Below are 11,314 nucleotides of genomic sequence, written 5' to 3' on the forward strand. Positions count from 1 at the left end.
GTTTGTTGCGAAGTAACAACAGGCATGCTGCGCAGTGGTTGTACTATACAGCTTAGTCTCAGTAGTGTGCCTATGACAGTGGTTGTACCATACTACAGTCTAAGTGTTTGTCAGAATATTTGTTTCTCTTGGTCAATTTTTCATTATCAACATATGTTAAAAGAGCAGCTAAACCTTGATTGGCGAAAGTAATCCCCATGTCTACTGCTAAGAAAAAACCAAATTGATATTCTGATTAGCTAATCCTTTCATGTACCCAAAACGAGCAAGGCAGGAAAATATATCCATGCGCGCGCAACGCTCCTCTCTTCTTCGTTCCTCGGTTTTACCAGGCCCTTAGTAAGCCGACTCTATCCGAAATCTCAATCCGCTACGCATTGTATTTTCAGTTAGAATCAACAAGGTTCTGTTATGCTTTTGTTCCCGGATGTGTATCGCGTTCGGCAACATAGGAACCGTTGATGACACGGAAAAAAGACAGAAAAAGAAGGAAAAATCTGTTTTTGTGGTTGAGGAGTTCGTTTCTCTGTTGAGATCATCACGGAAACAAATTCGTCGTAACTAATATCCCGACCTTCTCTCAAATCTCAGCCTTCCCCAACAAACTCCAGCAGCAGTACAACTATACCACATAGCGATGGGTCCTCGGTTGCTTAGTTAAGAAGATAAACGCGATTCGATCTATCCGATCCCACCGTGCGCGATGGCGGGCGGGGATCAGCCGCCGGCCGGAGAGGGCCGGAGGTACTGGCGGTGGAGCAAGGCGGATTTTTTCCCGGAGCCGTCGTTCCAGAGCTGGCGCTCCTACGGCGGCGCGCTCGCGGCCACCGTGCCGCGTCTGCGCGACCGCGTGGCCGCCCGCTCCACCGACGCCATCGAGGCCGGGACGCTGCTCGCCGAGAGCGAGAACCCGCTGCGCCGCTGCCTTTCATGGGTCGACCTCGCCTTCCTCGGATTCGGCTCCGTCGTCGGCTCCGGCGTCTTCGTGCTCACCGGCCAGGAGGCGCGCTTCGACGCCGGCCCGGCCATCCCGCTCGCCTACGCCGCCGCGGGATTCTCCGCCCTGCTCTCGTCCTTCTGCTACGCTGAGCTGGCCACCGAGATCCCATCTGCCGGGGGCTCGTTCTCGTATCTGCGGGTCGAGCTGGGCGACATGGCGGCGTTCCTCGCCGCCGGGAACATACTGCTTGAGGCCGTCGTCGGGGCGGCGGGGCTCGGCCGGTCCTGGACCTCATACCTCGCCGCTCTCCTCGGGCGCGACAGCGACTCGCTCCGCATCCACGTGCCGGCGCTCGCCGAGGGGTTCAATCTGCTCGACCCCATCGCCGTCGTGGTCCTCATCTCCACCTCGGCCCTGGCCATGTCCGGCGCGCGCCTCACCTCCACCATCAACTCGCTGGCGTCCGTGATCGGCATCGTCATCATCGCCTTCGTCATGGGCTTCGGGTTCTCGCACTTCGACTCCAGCAACCTCGAGCCGTCCTTCTTCCCTTTCGGGGCCGCGGGCGTGTTCCGCGCGGCGGCAGTGGTGTACTGGTCGTACACGGGGTTCGACATGGTGGCCACCATGGCGGAGGAGACCAAGAACCCCGGCCGGGACGTGCCGCTCGGCCTGTTGTCCTCCATGTCGGCGATCACCGTGGTCTACTGCGCCATGTCCCTGGCGCTGGTCGGCATGCAGAAGTACAGCGACATCGACCCCAACGCGGCCTACTCGGTGGCGTTCGCCGCGACGGGGCTCAAGTGGGCGCGCTACGTCGTGGCGCTGGGCGCGCTCAAGGGCATGACGAGCGGCCTCCTGGTCGGCGCGCTGGGGCAGGCGCGCTACACCACGCAGATCGCGCGCACGCACATGATCCCGCCCTACTTCGCGCTCGTGCACCCCAAGACCGGCACGCCCGTCTACGCCACCATGGCCGTCACGCTCGGCGCCGCCTGCGTCGCGCTCTTCTCCAGCCTGGACGTGCTCGCGTCGGTCTCCTCCATCAGCACGCTCTTCATCTTCGCGCTCGTGGCCGTGGCCCTGCTCGTCCGCCGCTACTACGTCGCCGGGAGGACGCCGGCCTCGCAGCTTCGCACCTTCCTGGCCTTCCTGGCGCTGCTCCTCGTGTCGTCCATCGGCATGTCGGTGTACTACAACTCGAGCTACGCCGGGCGGTGGCCGGGGTACGTGGTGTTCGGCATTGGATGGGCGGCCGGCACGGCGGGGCTAGCGTTTGGCGCGAAGCAGCAGCGCGTGCCCAAGATGTACGGCGTGCCGCTCATGCCGTGGCTGCCGGCCATGTCGGTGGCCACCAACCTGTTCCTGATGGGCTCGCTCGGGTCACTGGCCTACATGCGCTTCGGCATCTGCACGGCGGCGATGCTCGTCTACTACGTGCTCTTCGGCGTGCACGCGACCTATGACGTGGCGCACTCTCGGGATGGCGCCGACGCCGTGGCCGATAATGTCGAGCAGGGAAAGATTGCGCTGCCGGTCTCCACGGCGCCTGCATGAGAAGAGTGTTTGTTCTTGCTGTGGATTTTCTCTGCACACCATATTGACATGTCTGTCTGTGAACTTTTGGGGTAGATTTGGAGGCTGGTTACTCGAATTGTTAGCTTTGTTTATTATTAGAACACAAGGATTTTAGGGTCAGATTTTTATTTTCCATTTGAGCTGAAGAAGTTTCATACTATCATATTCCCTCCGTCCTATAATCTACCGGGTCTAATAATATCCTATATTACCTCTGTCCATAAAAGGATATGGAAGATTTGTACAAATCTTCCACATCCTTCTATAGATGGAGAGAGCATGTTCTTCTATAGAAGCTATAAAGTAGGTTTTTTTTGTCCACCTTGTCAAATGTGTGATCTTTTTGGATCTGGACGACGCGTTTTTGCACCTAGAAGCATATGCTCCTCGTTTTTTAAGACTTATAAACACTAGTTGAATGCCCGTGTGTTGGTACGGGATTTTAAGTTTTTAACATCTTTGTTATTGTGCTTTGTAGTCACCCCATTTCAGCAGTGCCGGTAGCCCCCCTGCTCGAATAACATATATTTCGTTGCCATGCGCCAGTGTTTTTTCTAAATCCGACAAACCTTCATAGCCGTTCTCATTGCTAGGGGTGGCAACCGGCTTGGAGTCATTGGTGGCGAGGCTGATAGTGGGTGGGAAGGGCTAGGAGAGCAAGAGGGGTGGGAGCGAAAGCAAAGCCACCCTTGTAGTAGCATCTTGCGAACTCCCATTAACATGGGTGGGAATGGAAGTGGAGCCATCCTTCTAGCAATGTCTTTCAATATTTGAAAATATCAGCCTCATCAATTTCCATAAATTAAAAAATCACCAAAAAAGTTTCTTGAAAACTTATAAATTTCAAGAAAATAAAATAAGTACACAACTTTTTAGAGCTGAGAAAGTAGAAAACAAAACAAAAATGCAACTCACTCGTTATGATAACAAAAGCATCAACAACCCTACTGAATCCTCTTGAGTTGGCGATCCTAAACCTAGTGCCTACCCATGTCTAGCCACTTTCTTGAGCATCTATATAAATGTTGTTTTCAATATCATCTCTAGAAATGTCTATCTAGTCTCCTCCTACTACCTCCACTCGGATACCAATATGGAGAGCTTCCATGATCATCATTCTCTACGTCTTGTAGACTCACTGATATAATCTGACAAGCAGCCTCTGTCTCCGTCTGCTGTTGTAAGTGAGCTTGCTCATTTTTTGTAAGAAAACAAAATATATATCCAGTCCTACTTCTCTAAATACAGAATCTCAAAAATGGTGCGCTAAATAGAGTGAGATTGATCAACTTTTTTAACATGTCCTAAAATGGCTACTTTACATACCAGGCTTATCAGAATTTCCAAACACGATATAGCTTTAGAGAATAACAAGCTAACATATAATGTGCCAATATACTCCCCTCTTCACTTGTAGTGCATTGTTTCAAACTTTCAATGTAACACGGTACTTGTATTATTCGTATTTCTTACAAAAATCTGGCAGTGTTTCTTATTAATTGCTACATTAGACATCAAAGCGGTGGAGGAAATAATAGAGTGGAATTTAAGAAAGATACAACAATCATATATTACAGTTTATATTACTCCGTACCAAAGCATGTCCAAACAAAGAAGGAACAAAACATTGCTTTGCTAACTACATAGTTACATTCACAAACTAATTATATCCTGGAATGTTGTCAAAGCAGAATCACACTTAAGTTTTCAAAAGATGTGTAACCCCCATTTACTTCCTAAAGAGAAAGCGGCCATGTAGTTCCCCAGTTTCCTATCCATCCTTTTACATTTTTTAGGGCCGAATTATGTGAAAACCAACTTACCAGTCTGAGTTGTGCAATTATTTATAAGGGCCACACACAAAATGACTTGCAAAATATCCTAGCAGCTAACAACAAATAATCGTTTAAAAAACAGCAAATAAAATCATGTGAGTAAGAACAAACAATATTAGTAATTCATATAACTTAGAATCGGTGTGGTAATTAACCTGATTGGTATCAAGTTACATGATGTCAAATTTGGCTTTTCTCTTGATAATCTTCTGTGCGGATGTGTGTGTGTTATATTGCAAGTTTGACCTAAATAAACAAATACAATTTCCATGATAAGTAAGATGGAATCGATCATGTGAAAGTATGCAGCATCGCTATGCATATGAGCATATCTAGAACAAATAAAATTTACAAAGGGCAATAGAAATTCATATATTTCATAAAAAAATCCGTTTGAAGTTGATCAATCTGAACCTGTTTCAAATAATCTGAGACTTCTTGCTTTCAAAAATTTCAAGTCCTAGGAAATATGAAAGAGCATCCTAGCTGGTAATTTGGTAGCTTGGAATTTATAGCAAATGATGAGTTCTTGTATTAGCTTCTGAATGAAAAAAAAAAGCCACAAGCTGAAATGATGTAAAACCAATAAACACACGCAAGGGTTTTGCATGTTTTCTTGACGATGTGGATAAAACTTTGGAAATCTCTTACATGTAAAGTGATGTTCTTCAGTGCCAATGACACTTCTTCATATCCTGATGACATAGACTCCAGTGATGTTCTAAGAACGATAAAATGAAATCAAGCAAAAACATGGTGTATACTCACTCTATAGTTTCTGCAAGACTTTGTAGAGGTAATAGACTGGCTTGTGATGCCACCTCCCACGACAAATGTAGAATGAAACAACGCTTCAATAAAATGTCAACCTTACGCCATCATAACACGAATCAACTGGAGGCGGGGTCTGCCTGAAGATTCATCATTTAGATCTGATTATACCCCAGATAGTTGTCCTCGTAGGATTAACATGGAGCCACAGAACGTCTGAACCTACAACAACATTCAGGTATACATTAAGTACAAATTTACAATAAAATCGCAAAAGAATCGAAGGTGGGTCAGGAGGACTGAAGCGTTGTGGCATGTGATGCGGGGATGGGCCATGTCGTGGGCCTCGTGGCGGTCGTGGTCGGGGGAGATAACGGCGATGTCGGCCGGATTGCGGTCTGGGAGCTCAGTCTCAGAGGCAAGCGTGACGCGGGTCAGAGGAGCTCGGAGGCGGGCGCGATGAGGGACGGAGGAATTCATCCAGGGGGTGGCGCTACATGCTCAGTCAATGCAGCGGATGGCGACAGGATGGGTGCGGGGGCGAGCACGGGCTGCTGCGCTAGGTTGGGATCATGCTCATGCGAGATTTACATGAGGGGAGATGGGCGGAGGCGGCAACCCAGGAGCTGCGACGAAGCGTGCCAGGGATCTGTTCTCGGGTATGTATGAGAGGGAGCGACATGCGACGAAGCAATGGAGCAAAACACGATGAGGCGAAACATGGAACGTGGAGATTCTTTTGGCAGGTCTATGTATGGTAACCGTGTATTGATTGCTTTTCATGGACTATTACCGATTTGTTGTCTCCTTGTATATACTTCCTTTTCAGGCATGACAATTTTCAGAAAGTTATTGGCGCTTAGAATATTTTGATGCGGAGATATTGTATGGACGGCTAGATATCAAGCGGAGAGTGTTTAATAAGATTGGACGGTCAAGATATCTCCAATCTTTGACATCAAACATTTTTGATGACGTACGAACTCCATAGTAAAGATAGGTTATAATATCACAAAATTCTGAATAAAAAATTGAGAGATAATTGGTTATTTACCCAAAAAATCACCAGCCTTGGATCATCTACCCAAAGTTGATTGTACCTTGGCAAAATACCCATAAAAAGTTTTGATTGTGTTTATGATCTACCCAAAAGGGGTTTTGTATAAAGTAAAATACTCCCTCCATTCCTTTCTATAGTGCCTATTGTATTTTGGCACGGAAATTAGCGCAAGCCATTTTTTTTTGACACAAAACCCCCTAGCGATCTTAGAGACAAAATAGGAAACTGAAATCAGATCTCAGAAAATAATCATGTTTCCATAACCAATCGCGTCATGTACTCCCTCTCTCCTGCTATTCTTTCCCTTTAATTGCTGATCGAAATGAATACATTGCTCCCAGTCTATTTTAATTGTTGTTTTTACTGCAGTAAATCTGCTTCAGGCTGAATCAGGTGGGCAAATACCTCAGGCTGAATCAACAGTAATCAATTGCCAGACTCACGACTCACGTAAGGTACAACAGCCATGAATCTTTGGAGATATTGTACATCAGAAAGAGCATATCTAAGATGCGGATCATGGACGTATAGGCGGCCGGCGGCCGGACAGCGGTAAAAGTGGCGGTCGTGGAGCACGTTGCTGCAGGGCGGACGGCGTCGGAGCGTCACTCAATGGTTGACGCTGCCGTTGGGAGCGACGCAGAGGGGAATCACATAAAGCCTGAACCGATCAATAAGTTTGCGATCTAAACTATGATGAAGAACTTCCCATGGAACGATTCATGACAAGATCTAGGGTCCTCGTTGTTAGATGTATATATATGTCTATTGTAGTTTCTCCATATGTCAGGCTTTCGCATATGCGCACTCGTACGTATTATATATCGTGGCTTTCGCGCCCCAGTAATACAACAAACATATTAACCTAACATGGTATCAGAGCAAAAGTTGATCCTCTAAATTCCCTGCCGACGCGGCCGAAGTTGCTTGTTCCGTCGCCCGTCCGTCCCCGTACTCGATCTGCTGCTTCGATTCCGTCCCCGGCGCCCGATTCCTGCGCCGCCTCTGCTGCTTCCGCCCGCCCGCGTGAGGCCGCCCCCTGGCCCGCGTGAGGCCGCCGGTGCCCGATTCCTGCGCCGCCTCTGCTGCTTCCGCCCGCCCGCGTGAGGCCGCCCCCTGGCCCGCCCGTGCGAGGCCGCCTCTGCTGCTTCCGCATGCGCGCGTGAGGCCGCTCGCTCGCCCGCGTGAGGCGCCGCTCGCCCGCGTGAGATCTCCATCTAGTACTGCTCCCTGCCATCGCTTCCTGCTGTCTCCATCTAGTACGATCTTTGTCCCTGCTCTCCGGCCGCACGCGTGTGTGCCTGCCGCTCAATCTCACTGCTTTCCCCGATCGATCTCCCTGCTTTTCTGAGATTGATCTCCTTCCTGCAGTTGACTTCCGTCTGAGAAAAAAAAAGAAAAAAAAGAGAAAAAAAAAAGAGAAAAAAAAAATACTGTCATCGGCTGTTGTTACCCGATGTCTTCTTCCGCTGATCCCGCCTTATCTTTGGGCCTCCCTTCGGTACTTGGTATTTGTCCGCTGCCTCCGTGTATGACGGCTAGTCATTCTTCGTCGCCGTTTGCGGCCTCTTCATGCGGCTCTGCCCGCGCTTCGCCGACTTCGTCTACGTCGGCCCGTCGCTCTACATCGACTTTTGCGGCCTCTTCCCGCGGTTATGGCCGCGCTTCGTCGACTCCGTCTCACATCGGCCCGTCGCTCCACATCGACTTTTGCGGCCTCTTCCCGCGGTTATGGCCGCGCTCGCCGACTCCGTCTACGTCGGCTCCGCCGCCCTACATCGACTTTCGCGGCCTCTTCACGTGGTTATGACCGCGCTTGCCGACTCTATCTTCATCGGCATGTTGCTCTCCTCGTCGCGCCCTTTGGTGGCCTCCGTGCGTGTGGGTGACAGCTCCTCGTCGGCACCGATTGTACGTCGACCTCTCCGAGTCACGCCCTCTCTCGCGCATGAGATAGCGCAGCCTTCACCGCCCGCTTGATGCTTGGGATTCCGGCTTACGTCGGCCAGCCTCGCGGTCCGAGTCTCCTCCTCGTCCTTATTGCACCCTACCGTGGCAAGGTTGGCCACACTTCCTCCACCTGCGCCGGACGCGGGATCCCGCTTACGTCCGGCAGCTCTGGGATCGTCGCGCAGGCCGGCTCTTCGGATCTTCTCGCGAGCCGCACTCTCCGATCGCAGGACATTCTCAGGGGTCTTCGTGGTCTGCTCGCTACTCCAGACTCTTCCTCGCCGGGTGCTGCTGGTTCTGTGACTGGCTCTTCTGGCACTGTGCGACCACCACTTTCTACACAGTCAGGTATGTCCCCGTGGTACTGATACGTCCCCGACGTATCCATAATTTCTGTCGTTCCATGCTTGTTTTATGACAATACTTACATGTTTTGCTTGCACTTTATGATGTTTTTATGCGTTTTCCGGAACTAACCTATTAACAAGATGCCACGAGTGCCGGTTCTGTTTTCTGCTGTTTTTGGTTCCAGAAAGGCTGTTCGGGCAATATTCTCGGAATTGGACGAAATCAACGCCAAAGATCTTATTTTTCCCGGGAGGCTCCAGAACACCGAAGGGGAGACGGAGAGGAGGCCCAGGGCCCCGACACCACAAGGCCGCGCGGGCAGGCCCCTGGCCGCGCCGGCCTATGAGGAGGGCGCCCTGGTGCCCCTCTGACGCCGCCTCTTCACCTATTTAACCCCTTTCGACCTAAAAACACCGTACCACTTGACGAAACTCCAGAAAGACTCCAGGGGCGCCGCCGCCATCGCGAAACTCCAATTCGGGGGACGAAGTCTCTGTCCCGGCACCCTGCCGGGACGGGGAAGTGCCCCGGAAGCCATCTCCATCAACGCCATCGCCTCCATCATGCTCCGTGAGTAGTTCCCCCATGGACTACGGGTTCTAGCTGTAGCTAGTTGGTATTCTCTCCCCCATGTACTTCAATACAATGATCTCATGAGCTGCCTTACATGATTGAGATTCATCCGATGTAATCGGTGTTGTGTTTGTTGGGATCCGATGGATGATACATTATGATTAGTCTATCTATAAAGTTTGTGAAGTTATTGTTGCTGCAATCTTGTTATGCTTAATGCTTGTCACTAGGGCCCGAGTGGCATGATCTTAGATTTGAGCTCTATAATTATTGCTTAGATTGTATCTACAAGTTGTATGCACATGTCAGCTGTCCGGAACCAAAGGCCCCGAAGTGACGAAATCGGGACAACCGGAGGGGATGGCGGTGATGTGAGGGACACATGTTTTCACGGAGTGTTAATGCTTTGCTCCGGTGCTCTATTAAAAGGAGTACCTTAATATCCAATGAGATTCCCTTGAGGCCCGGCTGCCACCGGCTGGTAGGACAATAGATGTTGTGCAAGTTTCTCATTGCGAGCACGTACGACTAAATATGGAAAACATGCCTACATGATTAATGAATTGATATTCTTTCTTAATGCTATTTCAATCCTATCAATTGCCCGACTGTAATTTGTTCACCCAACACTTTTTATTGGAGAGTTACCACTAGTGTAGATAGCTGGGAACCCCGGTCCATCTTTCATCATCATATACTCGTTCTACATGTCAACTATTTTCTGGTACCATTGCTCTCATATTGCTATTACTGCTGCTGTGTTACTGTTACTATTGCTCTCATATTATTGCTACTTTCACATCACCCCTGTTGCTAGTGCTTTTCCAGGTGCAGCTGAATTGACAACTCAGTTGTTAAGGCTTATAAGTATTCTTTACCTCCCCTTGTGTCGAATCAATAAATTTGGGTTTTACTTCCCTCGAAGACTGTTGCGATCCCCTATACTTGTGGGTTATCAAGACTATTTTCACGGCGCCGTTGCCGGGGAGGCATAGCTCTACTCATAAGTTCACCTGGGGAGTACACTCTACCTCTCTCTCTGCTTTTATCTTATTTTGTCTTGCTAGTTTATTTCTGCCTAGTTTATTTGTGCTTAGTTTACTTTTGTCTAGTTTATTTTTGTCTTGTTTTATTTTCCCTATATACCTTAAAATCCATAAAAATTTGAAAAAACCTAAAAATTAAAAACTGCTGTTATGGGAGAACCAATAACCTACTTGGAGCTTATAGAATGTTATAATAATTACAGAGAATCAAGAAACGGTAAAATAATGAGTGCTATGATAGAAAAATTGAATACAATGGCTAGAATCTTGCTTAGACGCCATGATATAAATTGTTGCTCTCAACATGATACTAAACATCTTAAATTTCAATGTGGCTTTAGTGAGGAATTTTTAATTAAGAACTATAACCGGAATTGCTATATTCATTATGGGTTCGAAGAGGTAGAACAATTTGTCTTATTTATGGGAGCCTCCGAGATAGAATCCTTCATGGTTGAGAATTATGAAACTTGTGCTATTTGTAAGGACCTTAAAGATTATGTCTCTACTATCCTTAATTCATGCATAGAATGCTACGGTAGGAATCCTTATATCCTTGATTATAAAGAGAGACACATTAATGCACAAGAATGCACTCACAATTTGCGGGAACCGGTGGAAGAAGAAATTGATGAACCTGAAAGCTCATTGGATGAAAAAGAGGAGGAAATTGATGAACCTGAAAGCTCATTGGATGAAAAAGAAGAGGAGAGTGATGAACAAAAGGAGGAAGAATGGATTAGCTACCCATGCCAACCTTCTAATGAGAGTAACTCTTCATCTCTTACGCTATTTGATTGTCCTCCATGCTTACCGAAAGAGGTTGAATGTTATGTCCCTGTGGATTCTCTTGAAATATTTCCTATAAGTAAAACTTGTGAGAATAATTATGCTGGTGTTATATATGATAATCCATGCTACTTTGATAAATCTTATGATAATGCTTTGTTTGTGCTCGATGTCGAAATGCATGGTACTAAAGAATTTTGCTTGGCAAATGTTTATGATAAAGCTCTAGATGATGGTCCTATGTTACTTGATAATATTAATTGTACTACTAATGAAAATGGGATTGGAGAGTTCTTGACTTATTCTATGAGTCCCATATCTATTGAGATTGATCACCTACCTTGTTATATTATTAATAAAAGTAAGTTTGAAAGTTTTAATTCCACTATTCTTGAACTTGATAAAAATTATGTGTTTGGAAATC

At 47.9% G+C, this 11,314-nt stretch overlaps 1 protein-coding gene across 1 annotated transcript; it reads left to right on the forward strand.

The window, feature by feature from the left end:
* Window positions 1–522: 522 nt before the first annotated feature.
* On the forward strand, window positions 523–2,499 carry LOC124678979 (cationic amino acid transporter 8, vacuolar-like). The gene has a single exon (XM_047214817.1). It carries the CDS (start codon window positions 704–706, stop codon window positions 2,495–2,497), a length of 1,794 nt encoding a protein of 597 aa, XP_047070773.1. The 5' UTR covers window positions 523–703; the 3' UTR covers window positions 2,498–2,499.
* The last annotated feature ends 8,815 nt before the right edge of the window (window positions 2,500–11,314 follow it).

Source organism: Lolium rigidum, chromosome 7, assembly GCF_022539505.1.
Source record: "Lolium rigidum isolate FL_2022 chromosome 7, APGP_CSIRO_Lrig_0.1, whole genome shotgun sequence".
Taxonomy (NCBI): Eukaryota; Viridiplantae; Streptophyta; class Magnoliopsida; order Poales; family Poaceae; genus Lolium; species Lolium rigidum.

Coding starts and splice junctions, on each gene's coding strand:
- LOC124678979 (XM_047214817.1), top strand. CDS start 704: ATGGCGGGCGGGGATCAGCCGCCGGCCGGAGAGGGCCGGAGGTACTGG.